This window comes from Chroicocephalus ridibundus, chromosome 2 (genome assembly GCF_963924245.1).
Source record: "Chroicocephalus ridibundus chromosome 2, bChrRid1.1, whole genome shotgun sequence".
Taxonomy (NCBI): Eukaryota; Metazoa; Chordata; class Aves; order Charadriiformes; family Laridae; genus Chroicocephalus; species Chroicocephalus ridibundus.
In genome coordinates, this window is record NC_086285.1 from 134,854,171 (window position 1) to 134,877,207 (window position 23,037).

The 23,037-nt window shown below is 40.8% G+C and overlaps 1 protein-coding gene across 1 annotated transcript; it reads left to right on the forward strand.

The window, feature by feature from the left end:
* Positions 1 to 202: 202 nt before the first annotated feature.
* GDAP1 (ganglioside induced differentiation associated protein 1) lies at positions 203 to 13,855 on the forward strand. The gene is made up of 6 exons (XM_063327070.1): positions 203 to 518; positions 728 to 920; positions 2,208 to 2,381; positions 6,004 to 6,098; positions 6,560 to 6,674; positions 8,988 to 13,855. Exons 1-6 carry the CDS (start codon positions 468 to 470, stop codon positions 9,368 to 9,370), a joined length of 1,011 nt encoding a protein of 336 aa, XP_063183140.1. The 5' UTR covers positions 203 to 467; the 3' UTR covers positions 9,371 to 13,855.
* Positions 13,856 to 23,037: the final 9,182 nt, after the last annotated feature.

Genomic DNA, 23,037 nt, shown 5'->3' on the forward strand with positions numbered 1-23,037 from the left:
TGTGGCAATGGAGTATTTCTGCTCACAGGGTCCAATTCAGGATGTCTCAGGATGTTTATCACTCATATCAACATTTATCGCTCTTTTCCCCAAAAGCATGATGCCAGTGTCCCTGAAATTCATTGTGGAAGTACTTGTTTAAGGAAAAAAAAAGGGGGGGGGGAGGGGAAGGGGGGGGAATCCTGCCATGTGACCTTTTTACCTGCGCATCCATCTTTCTGCGCTTCCCTCGGGGGATGCTGTAGGCGGTTTCCCTTTCGGAAGGGCCATCCTCCGAGCAGTGCGGGGGAACAAGAGAGGGTATCCGTCCTCCTCTCCCTCCCCCCAGCCCGGGCATCTCCTCCTTTTCATTTCCAAGAGCAGGGCCGCCGCGGGCACGGGCACGGGCACGGCCGCGGTTGCGCGCCCGCGCAGCCTGACTGCCCCGCCCGGCGCAGCGCAGCGCATCGCGCCGGGCCGTGGCGGGGATGGCGCCGCTGGTGCTGTACCACTGGACCCAGTCCTTCTCCTCGCAGAAGGTGAGGGTTTTGGGGGTGGGGCGGCAGGGGGAGGCGGCCCGCAGGCCCCGGATCGCCCCCTCCCGCGCTGCCGGCCGGTCTGGGCAGGGGGAAGCAGCCGCGGCAGGGCCGGGCCGGGGGCCGGCAGCCGGGGCGGGCTCCAGGCACCGGGGAGAGAGAGATGTCCGTGGAATGGTTCTCCTGGGGTGACCCCGACGATGCCATTGCAGGTGCGCCTGGCAATAGCTGAAAAAGCCCTGGCGTGCGAAGAGCACGATGTAAACCTGCCGCTGAGCGAGCACAACGAGCCCTGGTTCATGCGCTTGAATTCCTCCGGGGAGGTACCGGTCCTGATCCACGGGGAAAACATCATCTGTGAGGCAACGCAGATTATCGATTACCTTGAAGCAACGTTTGTAGATGGTAATCCTGTCGGTGTTTCGGCCTGAAATCCTTCCCCGCGTACCTACCCATAGCGTGCGGCAGTGTTGGGGTCAGCTCCGTATTGCTGCGTGTTTCTTCGTTCAGGACCAGAAAACATTTATACTCTCAAATATAAACGGGCTCTCCTAATTGTTGGTGGTATGGGGTAAAAACATGCTCTTTTAAAATGAACTGAAGGCCTTCCAGCACCTTTACTAGCAGCTGTAGGTAACACCCCACCGCTGTCCTCCTTCCTCCTTCAGGAAGGATGGAGAAGTCAGCAATGGCCGCGCTGGGCTGTTGCTAACCCTGTGGGGAGCCTGGCACGAAAAATCATGTGTTGAAGAGAGAGCAGCACAACTTCTGCTGCTGTCAGGCAGCTCCTGCCCCTCGGGGAGAAAAAAAGAAAGACGCACATTACTCCTTAATTCTAGAATAATCTCAGGGGCTGGGGGAAGGAAGTGGAACGAGTTAATTGTTTTTGGAGCCAAAATGGAGTGAAGAGGAAAAAAAAGTGGGAAGAGAAAACTCAGAAGTGATCCCATGCAGACTTTTATAATTCCTTGTGTCTGTATTGCCGGAAGGTAGATTGCCTCAATTTTTGAGTTACATTTTTTTTAGGTGTGAAGAGGCAGCGTCTTATATGTCAGGGGTTTAGTGCTATGATCTCTAAGCCATGGAGAAAACCTCACTGTTAGAGGAACATAGTATGTATTTAACGCTGGCATGTTCGTCAAATGAAGAGTCAGGGCCCAAGCAGATGGAGGGCAGGGTAAAACTCAGTGGTGTGCAGGAATACTTCTCACCATGCTTTGAGTAGGATTCCCGTACTGTAAGTTTTACAGCATTACAGCTGTAGTAATGTTTCAGCCGTTTTAGGATTCCCGTACTGTAAGTTTTACAGCATTACAGCTGTAGTAATGTTTCAGCCCTAACGGCTGATTGCAGCCTCAGCTGCCAGGGGTCTAAAGGGTTGTGCGCCATGAAGTACCCCTAGAAGTACACAAGAGATGCAGAATCCGCTTCTCTGATTTGAAGGCCTCTTAAAGCCTTGTTTACATGGGTTGCTGCATAGGAACTGGAATTATTCAATCATTTTAAAATGCAGTATGTACATACACGTTTTGCTGAGCTGTTGAGTTCCAGTGGGAAATAGCAAAACTTTCTTAGCTGTGGCTGCGCCAGCTGTGCCAGCTGGACATAACCAAAGTAACTTTGGAAATACTGCTCCGGATCAATTACATGGTTCTTCTTTTCTTGACTGTGTTTTTTAACTTTGTATTGCAGAGGGAGTACCGAGATTAATGCCAGAAGAAGGGAGCATGTATTACCTGAGGGTGCAACACTATAGAGAGCTTTTAGACTCCTTGCCTATGGATGCCTACACGCATGGCTGCATCCTGCACCCTGAGTTAACAGTGGACTCCATGATTCCAGCCTATGCCACCAGCAGGATTCGTAGTATGTACTGGTGTAGCTCCGAATGCCTGTCAGTTAATAAGATACTGTGTTGCATTCATCTTGTGTCTTCAGTGCCCCTTAAGCAGAATATCTTGAGCACTGATTTCCAATTTTAGTTGCAGTCCCTGATCGTTTGTGTGTATGCTTTTCATTGATTTTGTAGCCTGTTATGATTTGAAAACGGGAAAGAGGAAGTGTCATTCTGGAGGTGCCTGTGGAATTAATTTTCCTAATGATTGAAAATGTGCTTCTTGCGCGTAACAGAAAATGGCAGCTGTGACAGCTGCGAATATTTTAATTTCTGATCTTGCTGTTTATGCTTATAAAGCAATTTCTAGGGAATAGCACCATTATTGCTCACAGCAAACCACCAGACTGAAGACCCATTTTTTTGTGATTGTAAACTTGTAGTAAGTTTACCTATTAAATGAAAGCAATTGCTTTCCTCTCAAAATGGTGCAAATGCAGATGAGCCTCAACGAAACAGAGTCTGTTTATCTAACATATTACAAGAGAATCATTCAGCCCTTTTAGTCTGAGGAATGTACTAGCGTCAACTTGGTGCCAGGGGTAGGGAGAAAAAAATAAATGTATGAAGAAGTCACGTAGCTTGGGTTCATCTGACCAATGGAAGTCGTTAAAGCACAATTTAAACAAAATCCTGGGTGTAAATAACACAACGTTATCAAATCACAACAAAGGATTAACCAGTGATCTGGTAGAATCAATGGTGAAATATCCTCTGACTTCCTTGTGATCAATATTTTGCCTCATGGACTTTTATATACATACCAGTTTCCCATGAAAAAATATGTTAAGGGCAGAGGAAATAACTGTAGATTGTGTTGCCCAGTCCCCATTATAACAGAGAACCTCCTGAACTGAACTCCTGTTTCAAATCCAGTAGTTTACAAGAAATACCTAGTTCAAACAACATTCAGTGATACTCAGAAAAATCCTTGGCAAATATTTTTTTTTTTTTTTTCCTTCCCCCCCCGCCCCAGGTTTGGATGCCAGAACTGGACAGCAGACTCTGTTCACCTTGGTACCAGATAGGGAGATAAATATTTAATTCTTTATTCTTGGCGTTTTTTTTTTTTTTTACTGTATGTATGTTCAAGGACTCCAGCATTACATTCAGCCACAGAACTGCACTGGGAATCCTTGTTCAGTCGGTCGTGGGTCATGACCTCAGTCTAGCTTTCCAGAACTGCTTCCAAACTTACAGCCCTCTCTCCAAGAATTGTGGCCTGTATCTTTTCTGGACTATATCTTTTGCTTCAATTTATATTTGCACGTTGGACTGTGTTAAAACATCAATTGGTTGCTTAGGCCTAGTTTATCAACCAGTCTGGACCCCTGGGTATCAGTGCCATGTTTTTTCCTGATTTGGTCTTCTAGTCTTTGTACCATGGCAAATTTTAATAAGTGCTTTTAGGTTTCTTTCTAAGTATTATGAATAAATAGTTCTAGGACAAGGATCAAATCCCAAGAACACAGATGGACGACGATTCCCTGTTTACAGTTATGTTCTGAGATCTCTGATACTTTTTGTCAATGTCAGTGCTTTATATTGTGTTGATATTTTTGGGTGTATTTTAGAATGCTCCGTAGAACAGTCAAATACTGCAGAGACTTTGAGACGTAATACAACTATACTATTGCCAGATTCATAATATCATAAAAGATGATACTGTCTTAGTTTGAGAAGTTCTATTTCCAACAAACTAACTGTGTTATTCTCCTCCTCAGAATTTTTGGCAAGTCAGTTCTCTCATGAGCCACGCCGTTAACTTTGTCAGAAGTGAAGTCAGGCAGTTAGTTTTCCTTACAGTTGCATGAGTTACCCTTTATAAAACATCAACACAGAATTAGTTGTCTTTCTGTCTGCTGGAAACTTCTTGGGCATTGCAAAGTATTTAGAAGTCAGTGTTGCTGGTCCAATGATCAATGGCTATTTAAAAATAAATTCTCTATAAAAAGTATCTGGAGAGATTTAGAATGGGTAATTTCAGTAAGAGGAATAAGCATTCTTTTTTTTTACTGAAATAACATGAATTATTATCTTATATCATTGTACAATCTGGTTGTTTGGGTTTTTTTCCCCCAAATGTGGATGATAACTTTTTATTGAATAATTGTACTTTACTCGTAGGCATTATTGATAGTTCTTCTGTTTCCACGTGGTAACAGTCAGTGCTTTTATTATGGTTTGCTTTACAACATTGCCTTGTGTTCTGCTGACTGGATGCGTTCTTCCCCTCTGGCTTATAGTTGGTATTAATTGTTGTCAGTTTACATGCACACATTCATATTGGTAGAGCTAAAATTGCTACTTGTCTAAATTGGGATGTTTTCTTATCTTTTTATACTTAAAAGCATCGCCTGCTTTCTTGATTGGATGCATTTTTTGAATAGCTCATGGATGTTCCTAAACAATTCTTTTGCTTGTTCTAACTTCTCCTGGGTGGTTTAGTTTTCAGCTTTGAAAAGCTGATGTTTTTCAAAGTGCTAGATATAATAAACCACCAGCCAGTTATGTATTATGTTTATGCATACCAAATCCAATTAAGTAATTAATTGCATATATAAGATTTTAATTGTGTGATTACATCCTTCAATTTCTTCATATGCTATGTTGAAAGAAGGCTTTCACAGTCATGTCAGGTTGAAACAAAGAATATATAAAACAGTGAGTTCATTATTCTCTAGCAAGAATTTTTTATCAGTTTAATTTATAAGACTTAATTGGAACTTAATTATCAAGTAGAGTTGAGAGGTGATTCATGCCCTATAATTATTATTTTGTTCTCGGTTTATTACTAGAAATATTTATTTTAGAAAATAACTTATTATTCACTGTCTTTTGGTATTCTAGGTCTGTATGAATGGCATTTTCAAGCAAAGCCCCATTTTGAAGGAGAGAAAAGGCTATACACATGTAGTAGAAATCACTAAAACTATCTTAAATTTTTCACATCATTCCTTCTTTAAGTCACGTAATGAATGTTTTTCTAGAATATCCCTATAGTCCGTAATGAACATTTCCAAAAGGGATCACAGACTTTGGTGTCACATTTTAGCTAACAGAAAACACCTTGGTTCCATATTCAGTGGTATTTAGGCTTTTGCTGTGGAATTATGCATGTGACCTACAGCGACCTACAGAAAATCTCAGTATGGGCCTATCTGCACTTTCACAGCATGAAAAGCGTGTTAGGAACCCAGGAACTGAGCTACAAAAACATCAGAGACCTAACGTATTTGCAGTAGAATTTCATGGATTCAGCACCATTTTTGGCAGCAAAATGGTTTTATCTGAATAAGAGAAAAATGTTAACAAGAATTCCTCGTTCTTGCCTGTGAGATCACCTCTTTATAGAGTTCATTGCAAACAGATGAGCAGAAAGTGTGGTGGGGTCACTTTACACAGCAGTTAAGTTTTCCAAAACATGTTGGTTTTGAATCCCAACTTGGTGGTGATGCTTCATTGAAGTACCGCTTTCCATTTCTTTGGTGTGATACTTGTACACAATTTATTGATCAGTTCCTGTGGATTGCATTATGGGTATGCTTGGATATCTAACGTCATTCCTTTTTTTTTTTTTTTTTTTTTAATCAGGCCAAATAAGTAACACAGAATCAGAGTTGAAAAAACTTGCGGAAGAAAATCCAGACCTTCAGGATGCCTATATAGCAAAACAGAAGCGCCTTAAAGTAAGAAAACCCTTTGTATTCCCCCCTGTCTTTATTATGAGCTTGTTAGTGTCAGATTTTGTCTGTCATGATGTAAACATTTGTTTCACCTGTCATTACCAGTAATGTCATGCAGTGGTTTAACCCTGCAAGGCACGAAGCAGTCTGTCCCCCATATCAGCTACACACTTCAAGTGTGTGCTGAAGTATTGGACTGGTCCCACTGACTTCAAAGGTAAGTACGCAGCAGTGTTGGTGTTGGGATGTTGAGCACCCTGCAGGGTGAGGCAAACCTCGAAATCTAGCATCTCTAATGTTTTACTTTTGTTATCTGAATAGTCGCCAGTGTCCAAATGGTATCCAGCTGACTATGTGGTGAAAATAACCACATTTCATGAGTAAGCCCTGTAGTATCTAAGTAGAAGTTTATTTGATATAATCTCTGTGCAATGATTAAAACACTAACCTGTATGTATATTTAGTCTAAGCTGCTGGATCATGATAATATAAAATACCTAAAGAAAATATTGGATGAACTGGAAAAAGTTTTGGACCAGGTTGAGACTGAACTGCAGCGGCGAAATGAGGAGACGCCAGGTAAGGAATTAATCTTGCTAAATCCTGTTGATTATGTTTGGGGAGAGTGAGTAAACTTATTGATAGCACCATTATAGGATTGGATTTAATGTATCCTAATTGATACTTTTAGCATATACTGATCTAACATCACAGAAGGGATCAATACTGTTTTGAATACTAGTTTACTTTACTACTGCTCTCAGTGAGTTCTCACTGTCTTTTGAGAGCACTATACTCGCATTTTAAGCATAGTGAGTATAATTAGCTGCACAATTCTGCAGTATTTTATCAACAAAGTAAGAAAAAACTACAGAATGTTATTCTCGATGTTGTAGTTGAAGGCCTGAGATCACTATAATGATCATGACCTTAATGTTTAGCACAGATTTATTACAATCTTGCTTAAATACTATGCTGATATTTGTGGTATATGCAGAATCAGCAATCTGGGTAAGTGCTCTAATCGTTAGGAAACCTCCCTCCCCCACCCTCTTGGAAAGCAGTAGCGTTGATCTGCCATCCACTGAAATGAAAGTTGAATTTTGTTTAAATGGGATTAGTCTTATGCTTATTCAGAGGCTGGTCCAACTCGCGGTAGTGCTAATAGGAATCCTTCCTCTGACTTCACTGGGAGCTGCATGAAGCATCAGTCAATGCATGAAGCATCAGTCTGCTCAGATCAATAACTCTGCATTTGGCTCTATAAATAGCTATTGTAGTAATTACCAGTTACTATCAAGACAGTAGATTTGAACCAGCAATTGAAGATCTAGATTAAATTTTCTACTGACTCAACAATGAAAGAGTCACAGAAAATGTTTTAACTCACAAAGGGTGGTAGGATTTTGTTCAGCAAACTAAGCCTGTCACCATTTCTAGCAGCCCCTTTGCTTTCTCTGCTAAATAGCCTTTTCAAGGAGTCAACTGGTACAATATTGATGAGCTTATGAAAACCACCAGGATCACAGGATTTCATAAAACTTGGGACTATTGCATGCCTCTTGGAATTTTGTCTGAGGTATTCACATTTTTGAGGTTTGTGACCAATGCTCCTGCAGGTGCTGGTCAACCTTTGAGCTTCTGCTTCTCTTGCTACTGCTCAGATTCCTCATTCACTTGCTGCTGCTGCCACAGCAGGCATCTTTCTTTCACACAAGTCTTTCTTTCCATCATCTTAATGCACTGGATGAATCCCCATGTATCCTTTCAGCAACATAGGATACGCTCGTTCTCTGCAGAGGCCTTTCTACCAGACCTGCGTAACTGTCAAAATGGACTGGAACCAGCGGTGTGCCAAACTATTGCTTTCCTCTGGTGGCAAATGAGTTGAAAAGGACATTGCAGAATTTCTCTGTTTCCACAGAGGTCCTGCTGAACGTTCACGCCAGCGGTTTTATGTGCCTCTTGTGCGGGAAGAACATTTGCAAAAGGTTGCAAATGAGGAGTGAACTGCATAGTCCTGTTTGAGATCTCAGCAGAGTACTCATGCTGGCAGCTGTGCTAACTAACAAATTTCATATCCTGGGTTTCAAAAGCTTTTGGTGTAGTCAGTACAGGTCAGCCCTTTCAGGTGGTGGTGGTGGTTCAGGTCACTGAAGTTAGAGGTGTGATGCTGCCTGGCAGTGCCTACTCTCAGCCATCCCAGGAAGATTCACCTCTTCCCTTTCACTGGAGAGGGGACCTGGGGTCTCCATCTGTGCTCCTGACTAGTGGTGGGCAGGGTAAATATCCATCACTTCTCAAATTTCTTGGTGTAAAAACCCCATGCTTTGGGGTCTAGCAGGCACAAAGGAAAGATGGGTAGACAAGCTGTTGTCTTGCTGAGCTGGTGTGTTTGCTGCAGGTCAGTCACCTCAGCCCTTTCTTTTTGACTTGAAATTCTCCAGCAAATTAGCAGTTCTTGAATGAATGCCATAGAGCTGAGTGACCCAGGCAAGACGCTAAATTCTTCAGGCAAGTGGTAGCTTTTCAGTAAAAGCTAAGCTGCCTTCCTCCTTTCCACTACTGATTAATTTTATCCAGATTTGAGATATGTAGTTGAGGAAAATAAGTGTTTACTGTGAATTTTAATTGATGGACCTGAAATGTGGCTCTTTTTTTCCTTAACAAATGTAGGCCAGGCTGCTGAGCCTAAGACTTTACAATATCGTGTGGAGAAAGGACAGGGTAAACTGTTCATTGATTAAAGTCATATCTTAGCTGAAGTGTCGGTGGTGTTTATTAATAGACCACATTTTGAAATAGCACTAAATTAAATATTAGCCCATGGAGGCTTCTACGCATGCTTGTATTCTGTTAGCTCCTAATTCTTTATGTTTTATCTCTGCTTAGAAGATGAAAATCAGCCTTGGCTCTGTGGCGATTTCTTCAGTCTGGCAGATGTATCACTTGCCGTCACATTACATCGCCTGAAGTTTCTGGGATTAGCAAGAAGAAACTGGGGAAACGGAAAGCGGCCCAACTTGGAAGCCTATTATGAGCGTGTCCTGAAGAGAAAAGCATTTTACAAAGTTTTAGGACATGTCAACAATATATTAATCTCGGCCGTTCTGCCAACGGCATTCCGCGTGGCCAAGAAGAGGGCACCCAGGGTTCTTGGCACCACCCTGCTGGTCAGCGTGCTGGCGGGAATGGGTTATCTTGCTTTCATGTGTCTTCGTAAGAGGTTTGCCAACGTGATTTTATCAATTAGAACCAGGCACAACTTTTTTTAGAGCCGTCTGTCCCTGGTGGTGAGTGGAGGGCAATTCTACCCCCCTGGAAAATATCCTCCGTAAAATATAAAAGTAGAAGAAAGGTTATGTCTGTGAATTAGAACATTATCACACAGTAATTGTCTCCTGCTGTTCTATAATTGGATTGGCAATGCCGAGATATTTGTGAAAAACAATATGTTGGGGGGACAACAAAGGAAAGAAGAGACTTTGTTTTCAGACGAGGAGCTATAAGGGCTGTGACAATGCTTTGTTAAAAAGTGGTTATTGTCTCCTTTACCCAGTAGCTGACCTAATTATAATGCTTTTATTTAATAGATGTGCAGCAATGTGATAGCTCTTCACTGTGGGTGAAATGCATTACTGTGCAGAAATCAGCAGTGTTGAAATATTGAAAATAGCACTTGTTTTAAATGCTCAGAGTAGGATTTAAAAGGAACATAGGCTCTATGCCCGTGGTGTACAGGAGTGAGTGTCTCTGTACTGATTAATGCCTACAGATTTGCAGTTCGACCTCTAGGAATGTGTTAGAAAGTAGTCTTGTGGTGCCACTTCTGTCACTGTACGTTCATGCAGTAATACGTGAAGAGACCTGAAACACGTATGAACATCAGTGATATATGGGCCACGTGAGTGAAATTCTCCAGAGCTAGACTTCTGCTGAAATAAAATGGGAGTGAAAGACCTGACACTTGTCTTTTGTGAGCCTTTTGGGTAGCCTTTGGCCCAGCCAGGTACCCAGCTCAGGCACAAGCCCTGGCCGAGTCAAACCAAACTATTTTGGTGCACATTTCCTGCTTTCATTGGGGTGGCTTGATACCGTTGTCTCCATATTAGTGTCCCGTGTACCCTTGTTTCCACTCTCAGCGCTGTTTTGCACGCTACTTGGCTATGTTAGCAATCGCATGTGCCTCTGTTAAACGTTTGCCCACAATGTGCCACAGCCAAGGGGAAAATGTATGCACAACAATGCATTTTGTAGAAGTAATTTAAAATACTTTCACTATCTTTCAATCTGGTCGGGTAGCCTAGATTGAAGGTGAAAGAGTAATTTAGCAATTTGTTCACTTGTGGAGAGGTGTCATATTGGTGGTAGGTGAAAAATATAGGTCAGTTTGGAGACAGGTCATTTGTACTGCAGATTTTTTTGCAAAGCTGGACTCTTGTAGCTTGTAGGAAAGGTATAGAAAAACACCTTGATGACTTCCCACTACTCAGCAAAGAGTTTTATTAGGTTTGAACTGGGCTCCTGTTTCAATGAGAAATGCACATTTACCTGAACGTAGACTTTGAATGATTTTGCAGCAAGGAAGTACTCGGGAAGGGCTGAAAACTCTCGTGACGGTTTAGAAACATTTTTGTATTCTTCATGAATGTCTGAAAGCCTCAGAATTTTGTTTACAAGCTGTAGGCAACAAGCAAAACATAGCTTTAAATGTTTGCCTATCAACAACCAGTTCAATCAGGCCTAAGTACATTTTAGATCCAGTGCTGGTGGCTGTGGTCTCTGCCCAATTGCTGTGAGCACCAAGAAGATCCGCTCTCAAGTTTGGTGCAGAGAGCTGAGGCTGGTTTTGTCTTGGCAGTCTCACCGTGTAGCAGATACCAAAATGGATAAAATTGTTGAATACTCCTGCTTATAACTTAATATTGTGCTAGTCGTCTAGCAAAAGAAGACCTAAATCTCATTGCTCCTTTTCAGTAATAAGAAACATCTTACCTAGAAAACAATGCTTTTTTTATTTGTCAAAAAGACGTTTTTATGTAATTCTATTTCATGACCCAGTTGTTCTCAAGAACTTGTTGAATTAAATGTGCTCTATTTAGAAAAGCTTTATTATCTCTAGAGTAAGTTTAATCCAACAATACTATTAATGTGTTGGCAGCTTTAACTGAGTTTGTTGTTTGTATATTGCAGTTCATCTGCATTTACTTGTAGCCAATAAATTCCACTAAGTTAATAAACATAGAGTAAGGCCTGTAACTTAATGCATCCCTGGCATGTATTTCTGACAGGCCATCTGTAAAATATAATCTGATCAAGTCATGGTAAATTTCAATATATATGACTTAGCTGTCTTTTAAATTAATTAATATTTTACTTTTTCCTTCTTTTTTTTTTTTTAAATGTGTTAGTTCTAGATAAGAACACTTATTTTCCCAGAGACGTGCCAGTTTAGTTGCACTATCAGCCCTGTGTGCCAATTATTGATGAAGCACTTTTCCTTCCTCCCAAGCCTCACTGGTCTCTGCACTTCAGCTAGTGCTCGTTGCCTGCCAGGAGCTGCAGGTAGTGTTGGGAAGGACTGAAATGACCACCAGATGTCAGTGGTCCTCCAGGGCTACACTTTGGCATGCCTTGAGATGTGCAGGAAAACACTAGTTTTAACAAACAAAACGTTTGTGATCTCGGTGTAAGTTGAATGTGAGCATCCTCATCAGACTAGCAGTGTCTCAAGAGCTCTTGAAACGACTGATTTAGTCTGCCACGGGTTGGTTCTCTGGTCCCTATCATTTATGCCTGTGTATAGTTTCTACGCTGGTTAAATAAGAGGGCAAAGTTGAAGTAATATTTGACATTAAAACGAATGTCACTGACAAGCAATTAAACTTGTCATCTGCAGGAATGAACATGGATAAAACTTTTACTGCGGGAAAGTTTGGATCCCTAGTTTAATTCATGTCTGTTGGTTCAACTATGTGATAACCTACTTATTTTCACTGCCCTGAAGTACTCTGTGCCACATCACTTTCTGTACAGGTGGCAGCAAAAGGCTTATCCATGATTAAATTCCTCAAAATAGGATGAGATTTAGAAGCACATATGCTGTATATGGCTCTTTGTGCAGGATAGCTTTTGTGTGGTGCTTGTAAAGTTTCTTTTCAACCTGGCTTATTTTCTTTGCTCCGGTACCTCTGGACACTGTTTAGATTGGAAACACAAGGAATCTTCTGTTTTTCATTTACTATTTGCTCTCATATCACACATCAAATATATTTCATATCATATCTTTGTATGTGGGACCTGCACAATAAACATTGATTCTAAGACCACTTTCTAGACTGGTTTTTGTCTTCTGTGTCAGTAAAACAAAGCACACTTGAGGATCACACGGTATTGCTGTAAGGAGCCTGATGCTGTTCAAGGAGAGAAGCCTCTGGTATTTCAGTTTAGAAGGTGTTCAACAGATTGTCTTGCACCTGGAAACAGCAGTTACAATGATAGTTTTCTTTGATTGTCTGAGTTGTATATGCATGAGGCTCGACAGAAGCCATTTAATAATGTTAAAAACCCATTTAAAGACGGAGGGCAAGCAGGTTTTGTGTTTTCAATTAATCCATAACAAAAAAAAAAAAAAAAAGGGCTTCTGCTGGGACTCCTTTCTGTAAGGTGCATGGCAAGGAGGTAAGCTGTGTTCGCACTGATGTTCTCATTAATGAGACCAAATAGTGTGCCCTGACCAGTGTTTGGCCATAAGCTTTTTTTTTTTGTGTGTGTGTGTGTGCATGTGTGTGTGTCTTGCGCTGTTACAGTCTGCATTGGAGCTTCTTTTAAGCAAAGCAGAGGAAGAGGCAACACCACTTGAGGCTTGCACGCGCTTCCTCTCAGTATTTCTAAGGTCAGCTGAGCTGCTAGGATCAGATAGACAGCTGGTAAAGCTTGAGTTTCAGGAGATTATGACACCTATGGTCTGTGGACCAGCTTTGAGGAGGCTTTGATTGTTAGTGTTAATCAGAGAGACCCTGCTGTGAAAAGCTTGTGTCCAAACAGACAAGAGGAGTAAGAGTGAATGGGAAGGTAAGCACGGCAAGTATAAATATCTTGTCCAGATTCACACAGCCATATGTCCGCTTTTGTGTATGACCTTTTTAAAGGCATTTCTTAACTAAGTCTTAATTTTATGAGAGCAAGGAGCTACTAAGGTTTAGAGAGCAGATTGGCATGCTCTAATTCGTGAGGATTAGAGGCAGCAGTAGGCAGAAAGTAGGTAAAAAGTAGTGGATCTAGGTAACTGGGGCACACCGTGCTCTGCAATAAGGCATGTGACAGATCATTCTTCACGGAGGTCTCCTTATTAAGTTTATCTCTCTGTTTAGCTGATGTTAAACAAAGAGGTGTAAGGTGGTGCTTAGGCAATTTATAAGATGTGCTAAGGAACTCAGGAGCGTGTAGAAAAATCCCAAACAGAATATGTTTTTTCCCCTCCTTCCTTTCTTTAAAAAGAAATTTTTAGTTTTGGTGCAGTACCAAGTCAAAAAGTCAGGCACTCAAAACTCAGGAAATTCCAGAAGCCAGAGTTCTTGCAATACTGTTAACTCACTCATACAGTACTTCAGTAGCATTTTTATTTCTGTTTTTCCTTCGAAGTTACAATCATGGTGCTTTATTTAATGTGAAGTTAAAAATGTTGCACCATAAAATAGTTAAGCTGTGGATAAGCTTAGTGTTGTGGGAAATATCTGTTGGAATTTGCAGAGTTGAAGTCCTAGCTATTTCCGTCTTAGCTTTACATCAGCATTTATTTTTACTACAGTTTTAAATACTCATAAATAATTGTATAAAAGTGTACTGTGTAAACTAATGTATAATAGTATAAATCAATACTAATATTCTTTTAAAATATATATTAATCTCCTTTATATGTATTCTATATAATGTTCCTATTTATCCCTTCCGTATTTCTTTGCTAAAAATGGCTAATTGACAATGATGTATATTACTATATTATCTATATGTATAAAATCAATCTCTAAAGCTAAAATGGTGAAAATCTGGTTGATTTATTTCAAATTAACACAATGATAATTGTCCTTTATGGTTCATACTCAGTGCTTTGTTATGTGCAATTTTTGAGATCCTTTGTAGAACTGAAGGCATTGTCTAAATCCTGCTGTAAAGGGAGGTATAGTCCTCACCAGCATCCTGGAAGGGAGTGAAGGAGAGGTTCTTCACACGCCTGGCTACAGCTAAAGAACCAAACAAACAGCTTCTCTAAAGAAAATGGCTTTTCAGGCAGAACTGGGGAGCACATGGAGAGGGAATGGGTCAGGCTGCTTGTGTCACCGGCATATTTTGTGTGGGGATGTGTTCCCCTTCGCTCTTTGTACATGGAACATCATTTCATAGAATCATAGAATGGTTCAGGTTGGAAGGGACCTTAAAGATCATCTCATTCCAGCTCCCCTGCCGTGGGCAGGGACACCTCCCACTAGACCAGGCTGCTCAAAGCCCCATCCAGCCTGGCCTTGAACACCTCCAGGGATGGGGCAGCCACAACTTCTGAGGGCATTTGCTGCTGTCTGTCCTTATTTACTTTGATAGCACTATAGTAGTATTTGATAACGTTGGTAACATCATGAATGTAGGGACTTGAGAATATACATTAATGTATTTAGTGTTTCTTGTTAGCTGATCATCAGATCAGAAGGTGAATGCTACTGCATTTGGACTGGACAAAAAGCTTTAGCTGTTGAGCAACGGTTGTCATCCTGAAAATTGCTCGTTTAGGGCTAGTTTAGGGCTAGTTTCAGAAAGATTATTTAACTTCAAGTGTTTTAGCGGGTGGTGCCTGTGTTTCCCTGCGCAGCAGAAAATAGAGCATTCGTGGGGCCAGACGAGGTGTGAGGAGCCACCTGGTGGCTGAGGCATTCACCTTACAGAAAATGAAGTCCTTCTCCCCAACTTTGTATTGAAGTTTGTAAAACTCAGAAGTAGAGAGGAAAACTCCCCCTTTGTGCCCTATGCAGTAGGTCGTGGAGTCAGGCTCCCTCTTTATCAGCACAAAACATATCCATCTTTGCAGAAATCGGAGGCATTTCCTTTGACCAAAGGTAGTTTGAACAGGTGGAGTGACGAGACTGCCTGTCACTCATCAACTTTATGGAGAACAGGACCTGCCATACAATCTCCTATGACAGCTATGTTTAAAAGCCATCAGTTAGCAAACGCTGACCTCTTGGAAAGAATATATTTAAGTGTGTAACAGGTTTGGTAAGGGGGAGCGAATTCGAGGCTCTAGAGCCCAAGTGAACCAACGAAGAAAGTGTCCAGAGAATCTCCATCACCATTTCTTCTAGTCCAGTTCTGGGTGGCTTTTCTGTGGGTGGAGAGAGGCTTTTGGATTGCCACTTCACAGGATGTATTTCTTCTATCTCACTTCAACTTCTTAACTGAAAGCAGTGGAGGGAAACACTATGCAGGAATATCTGTCTTTTTTGAATGCATGGTGAAGCCAGCTTCCTAATACAGATGTTTAAGTAAGTTGGACGGCTGTTCAGAAAGGTACTGTGAAAGCATATGTTCTGAACTGCGTAACTCTCCCCAGGCACCTTGTCACAAGCCTAAACACCAAACTAGAGGTCTGGATTGTGCTGCGGAGCCAGAGGCAGTAAAAGTAGAAGGACCTATGGCTTAAATTTTCGGATCTTTTAATAGAAATAGCTCCAGAGACAAAGATCTCACAGGAAGTCTGTACCAGATGAGGCCAGATGCTCTTTGTCCAAATCTGATGCCTTAAGAAGTTGTGCACCCTTCCATTGTGCTGAATCTTAGACAGCACTAAAACACAGAGGCAGAAGCCACTAAAAGTTACAGAGGAAACAAAATTGGCTGATGTTGCAGTAATGGAGGTATCAAGATATCAGTTTCTAACAAAGAGCCAGATTCAGATTCAGATCTGGTATGAGTCATTGTTACAAAAATTTTAGCGGTGCATCTACTTACGTAGGATCTGAATTTGATTTTAAACTCGTTATGCCATGAATCATATTTTAAGATTTTGCCTTGGAAAGTTTTGTTTTAATCAACCTATTTGTTACAGACACAATGAAAGCTGCACAATACCTTTCTGAAACAAAGGATATATGCAGAGCTTAAGCTTCTAAAAGCTGTTTAAGCTTTTAATATGGGCAGCACGTACTGAATCAAAAATTTTGGAATATGGAGTTATTTTTGGAATAAAGAATTCTTTTAAAACAAGTCCAAGAATGTATGTTTAGGACTGAATCCAGAACAGCATCATAAATTTTTTATTCTTTGGATTTGAAAGAGAACCAAAAAGCTATAGCTGACTTCATTTTTCTGTTGTTAACAGCAAATTGTAACCGCGATACAAGGAAGCTCCAGCAAATAAAAAGATAACAGATTTCTCTTTTATGAATATATATGTTGAAAAAAGGTAAAAATAACTGCTTAGTCAATTTTCTTTGGAATATCATATTGGATAAGAGTTCTGCCCATTCTTGCGTGTTACAAGAAATTCTCAGGATCCTTTTGTGCAGAGGAAAAGATGCCAACATTCCCCAAAATGGCTGGCAGAACAGCAACACCATCAACATAATCTGAGACTGCAGTTCCACATCCATAGCAGCACGCGGAGGTGGACATCCAGCAGCAATTGAACGAAGTTCATTGTAATCCACCAGCCTTGTATGACATGCGGGAGGAGAAGCAAACCAAGCTTCGAACCCAACACAAGAAGTGGCAGGTCTTAAAGTCAGAAATCCCTCAAGCTGGTTGCACATGTAGATGTCCAACCAGCCCCTAACATCTCTGTCTAAGTTGGAATGAGAGGGTATCTGGGTGTTTACAGAGACTGTATTGCCAATGGTTTTATCAGTTGTCAGTCCAGGGAAGCTTTGGCTAATGCCTACATATTGAGACCTGGAATCAGGAAAAAGCTTCTATCTTGTGCTTATATTTGTTTAGAGAATGGCTTGAAGATGCATTTATGAAGAAAGGCATTTTCATACCTTGCTTTTAAAGACACGGGAAGAAAAAAGGACGGTCACCATTTTAAAGCCAGTGTTATAAGTTTATGTTTGAAATTCTCAAGGCAGCCCAAAGACAATGTCTTCAGAGCAGGGGCAATAGAGACAAGACGGCAGGCAGATCAACCATGGAGTTTCCTTCATACATCATTAAGTAAAGAGGTATTATTGTTTAAAGCCTGGAGATCTCTCTTCTTCTCTAACTGTCTTGGAGAAAGACTGGAAACCTATCCTTGGTCTTCCAAACTGTAAAAGGTCTTTTGGTTCTTACAGAAGATTATCTTGCATAAAAGAACACCAAGAGAGCTTTCTCCGTAAGACGGGTGGTAAAAGCAAGAATTAGTTCTGAAGTGCAGGCTTCAGGCGAACACTTCACACTGATGGGCTTCAGCACCATGATGTTACAGGAGAGAAAAGGGACGGGGAAGATAGCAATGGAGACTCAGAAAGAGGGCCTGAAATCGTAAGTTACGTTAGCAGGCTGATAACCTTAAGGTTTATGCTTTGTTTGTTCGTTGTTTGTTTGTTTGTTTGTTTGTTTTTTAAATAAATCCACACCTGACAGTGTGCTACACTGCAATGTGTGCAACACTGTTGAGGGAGAGAAGCAATCGCAGGCTGTAGTCTGCTGACGAATGGCAGAGACTTTTGCTTACTGTGTGTGAGAGCTTATCTGAACACCTCTTTGTTGGGGCTTCAACATGCAAGGAAAAAAACATTATTATTACGTGGTTCATTGGCTCATTCAATAATTATTCTGTTTAATGAGATATTTCAGCCACAGTTTAAAACGCTAATTCAAGATAGCAGTAAGTAATTTCCCTGCTTACCTCCATTAGTGATTTATTAGGTATTAACAAATTTTGTGTTTTTGCATGTATTATAATTAATCTCACCACAGGACCTTGCCTCAAAAGTAGTTTTGTTCTGCTACACTGCAGTCCTTCATCTTGTGTTTGTTTGTACAGGACGGGTTCTAATCTGGGCTGTTTGCCCTATAACCTGCCGTTCCCCAGGCTCCTGCTGGCTGTGGGCACTTTCTGTAATGTTGCATCTTGTTGACATTCAACCACAGAACTGGATTTTGGAGCAGGAGGCTGACATTGTCTGATGTTACTGTGTTGCAATTATATGTTGTACTTCTATAGTGCTGGGTATTTGGCAGTCTGAAGGTGCTTAACAAAAGTAAATGAGATATATTCAGTAACACAGTAATACGGTAATGTTACAACGGTGTTGTGTTAATAACTAGTGTCACAAATGGGAAAAACATACCCAGTATGCTGTGTTATTTTAAGCATTTTACCAGAGCTTGTGGAGTCTCAGCTTTGGGTATGGGAATAGGGAAACTGGGAGGGGATTGGTGTCCCTTTAAGAGAAGGTAAGGGACAAAACCTATTTTTTCATGATATAATTATCTATTTTAATGTTGCATGTTATAGCAGTGATGCCACAAATTGTATTTACAGTGCTTTGTACTCTGCCTGCCAAAACAGTTTAATTTAAAGGAATTGCTTGCTGAGCTTAAGAAAGCAAGGAATTTATCAAGATTTATATGCTCTGAAGCATGGTTCTTGGTAATAATAGCAGCTTGGCATTAGTTGTAATTGATATGACAGATACTTTTGGTATTTCCTATCTTTCCATGAGGAAAATACATGCATATTTCTAACTTTACCTATCTTCAACACTTTGTGCTCCAATTTCCATTACTTATAACTGAAAGTTTCATGCAGTAATCTGCAAAAGAGAATGCCAGTTCTCCAGACCTTAAATGACAGAGATACATTTAATATCACGAATACTTCATCCGTAACACAATGGTCTTTTTGTGACTGCCTGTGAGAACGTATCAGTCTAATTCTCAAGGCTACTGAGAACTTGTACCTCCCACCTCCCACCTAACTCAGTAAAACTGTGGGCAGTTAGGACCTCTGAATCAGACCTACAGTTGATGTCCATATTATTCCATATAATGTGGCTCATGTGAGAGAAATGTACACAGGAAATGTTGGGAAACAGGTCATTTTCACATATAAAATTCCTTAAACTGATTGCATTCAATGGGCATATCTGAGAGAGCACGGTGTGGCAGTGATCAGTCTGGTGGATTGGAGATTTATCCAAAAGCAGGTTTCACTTTCCAGCATTTGTGGAAACTTTTCTTTCTTTTATAGTTGCACTAACATTTTCTGTTCTATCTTCTGAGGTGCCTATTCAGACAATCTCAAAGTGAGACTGAACCTTTGCCAGGTAATTTACTGGGTACCAGTTGTAAATCTCTTTTTCACTGAGCTTATTAATGGAAGTAGCCTGATTACGTTCAATGAAACTTCTGAAGAAGTATTTTAAAATACTTAGTAATAGTTTTTCAATCAGGCTGCCACTGTTTCAAAACATCACCGGGTGGAAAGCTCAGCAGAAGCGCAAATGCTTATTTCTGTAGTTTGTACACTAAGACTTTTCACTTCTGTGAAATATTGAACACAGGATAGATTTAAAAAAAATAATAAAAATCTAGTCAGCTATTTGGGAACAATAGCTGACTCCTTCCTCAAGCTGGAGAAAAGACCAGTAAGTACCTACATGTATTATTTTAGCAACTGTCTAGTTCTTCTTTGTGCTACATGGGAGACAGCTAAATTTCAGATGAGTGCAAATGGTGGAATTTTCCTTTCTAGCCCAGCCATGCCGAATGTTTACGGGGTTTACATGCCTACACTTGAATTTTTGCTGATGAAGTGTAGTCACTGTGCTTCATCGAAAGGAGCTCAGTACAAGTACATGGTTTATGGTCAGCAGTGTTTGGGTAAGACATTTGCATAATTTTCTCAAGTGGCAATGACTCCACACTGTCTGCTCAAGTAGCTTTAAGAAAACACTGGACAGTTTTGCGAATGGTAGTACCTCTGTTTGAACGTGAACCTTGACGGCCATGTTTGAAACAGGGAGGTTTTATATGTGATAATTTTTATTTTTCCTTTAGTCTCTGGAGTCTGGCTGAGGCAGTGTATGTAAGGAGGATAAGGAGGTATGATTTCTGAAAAACTTTTCTCCAGACCTATAACAGAAGCAGCGCAACAGAGGATGATGAATGAGTGGTCTCTGCTTCATATTTCAGCCAACACTATTGTCTGATAACCTTTGACATAACTAACAAGAACAAGAGACGTTTTATTCTGTGAATTGGGCCTATATCCTTAAGCTATTAGTTAGCACTGGTAGTAGTTTGGCCTTATTCGGATGCTTCCCAGTATTTTGAGAGCTTTTAATCTGCCTAGAGAGATTTTGATGCATTTTCTTTCTTCTTCCTCATTGCAATAGTTGATATCCTTAGCATAGACTGTTTAAGAAATTGTCAGCTTTTTGAACTCTTTTTCCTATGTTAATTTCCAGGGAAAATATAACATACACTATGAAGTTACTGAAATATGCTTCCTTAAATTCCCATGTTTGTGTTTTCTTTTCCTCTTTTCCTGAGAAATGTTAACCTTCTTTGTTATTGTTTAGTCTTGCTATAATTGCTAATTCATGCTCACCATTTAATGGTTGGTATGCACTTCTACCAAGTGTAAAAGAGCATCCTATTAGTTGCTTACTTCACTTTCTGGAATAAAAAATGCATCCTAAAAACTTGACTATATTTCTCCTGCTTTGCAAGGTATCTGAGAAGCCTCCTCTCAGCTTTGTGCCACAGCTGATTTGCGAAAAGCCTGGTCTTTTTGGTCTTCTGGATTTGGAGTTCTATAAGGAGACCCCCAGTTTCAGAGCAGGTCCCCCTGCTTATCCTTACTACGAGAATTTCAACAAATGTTTCCCGTCCTCACCTAAGACAAACTGCAAAGTGGACACAGTTAACAGCAGGTTTATCACTAAGAAGGTACCATTTTATCACATACTTTTTGCTGCTTTTCCAGTTTTTTAACTTGCATTTCATGTCTTCCCTGAAACATCTCTGTTTCCCCCTCCTTTTCACAAGTTTTTGAACCAGTGCTTTTAAAATGTCTATTTCAAGGTCATCTCCAAGTCCTTGTTTCGGTGTGGAGATCAAAGGTCAAAGGGCTTGAAGATAGACCCTCCTAGTTCATACTAAGAACAGTCCTCGCCCTTTTTACAGCATGTTGTGCTTTAAATTGTAAACTACTACCATGGAAAAAACCCGTTTCATCCATCATGTAAAGTCATGCCTCCTCCTCCTCCAAGACACCTCTTCTGCTTGTCAAACTTGTCTGTCAGTCTGTGTCTTAAAATAAGTTTGGTTTTCGCCCCCTCCCACCCCCCATTGTCCATTGCAAAGCTAGAGCAGAACCTCAGTTCTCCAATGGTTAAAATTTCTAACCTAAACTTATTTCCAGCTTCCATAGCTCAGTCATACCCAATTGTCCTTGTACCAGTAATGTCGTTACAGGTAAAGCAGGTTTTCCTTCTTCCTGGTATATATCCCCATAAGGTATCTATATGCGATAATCAGGCTATAAAAATAGCAGAAAAAAATAGTAGAGTATAACTATTAAACTGGTGTGTTTTCCAGAAGGAGAAAAGAAAATTTCCACAGGATGCCCTGCCCCATGAATATTTCCCCAAAAGGTAAGATTATAAGCAAGTATCAGTACTTGGAACCCTTACTTTCAAAGCGTATTTGCTAACTAAAAGTCTATTATGCAGATGGGCACAACAAGAGAGAGCAGTATTCAGTGCAAAGACAGCATTTTCAGCGACACGGTAATAAAGTTAAAATGCTTGCAAAAAACCCCAACAGAAAACAAAATAAAACCAACCCACAAACCCCTTAAAAACCCTTTTGGAAAAATCAGTTCAGTCCAAACAAATTCTGTTAGTACTCACAAATAAATAGCGATTTCATGGCACTGTTTATTTACTGTCATTGAGATTTTATCTTGGAGCAAAATATGTAAACAAATACACAACTCCAACAGTTTTGGAATTAAATACAGGACTGGTATTAAAATTATAATTCCCGTTGATACAGAGTACAATCCAGCCAGAAACTTAAATTAAGGTCGAAGCACAACCCATCTGTACTGCTATAAACACCCGTGCTGTATGCAAAAACCCAGTCACAAAAGAATACTCCTTGTTCAATGCTGATTTTCATTAGAAAAACACATTTATTCATCCCACTTATTTTATGTTGTTTTAATTATCCCAACAATGTCATCATTTAAAAAAGGCATTCTTGACCATGAATAAAACTGTGATGAATTATTAAAATAAAAATTGTCATTTCAGAGTCTACTTCGAAACTCTTCCCTCTTGCCAAGAAGTTGACATCATGTGTGACGCTGGCAGCTTCAGAGTATTGTACATCACCCATGACAAAATAGTTTCTGTCCTAGTTCAAGAATAAATACTAATAATATGTAACTAATTTTGAGGTTTCGAGATTGTCAAAAAACATTAACAAGTCCTCATAGCAACCTCTCCTGAGGCCATGGGGCGTCAGCTGGGATTGCTGAATGAGCCTGAGCTTCTCAGGGGACTTGGAGCACAGGCTATGGAGAGTCCCTCTGGAAACACAGCAGGAGCTGGGCGACCATGGGAGAACGGGGAGCTCTGGCTCCTGAGACTGCCCTGACTTGTGTCACTTTGCTTGACCCCTCCCTTGAGAAAAGTGCGATTTTTCTTTTGCTCTTCAATTCAGCCATTTGACCGGGGTTGTGCTGGCCACAAGTAGCCGGGTGTGGGCAGTAGGAGGCTGCGGGGGCTATGGGTGCAGGAGGAGGCCATGGACCACCCTGTGCTGGCCACAGCCACTTTCCAACGGCTCTGGCACCAGCAGGAGCACCTCGGTGTGCATCAGAGCTTTGGGCAGTTGGAGGAGCCCATGGGGCCTCTCAGCAGATGTATTTAGGAAACAGGATTGGTGCTGCTGAGGG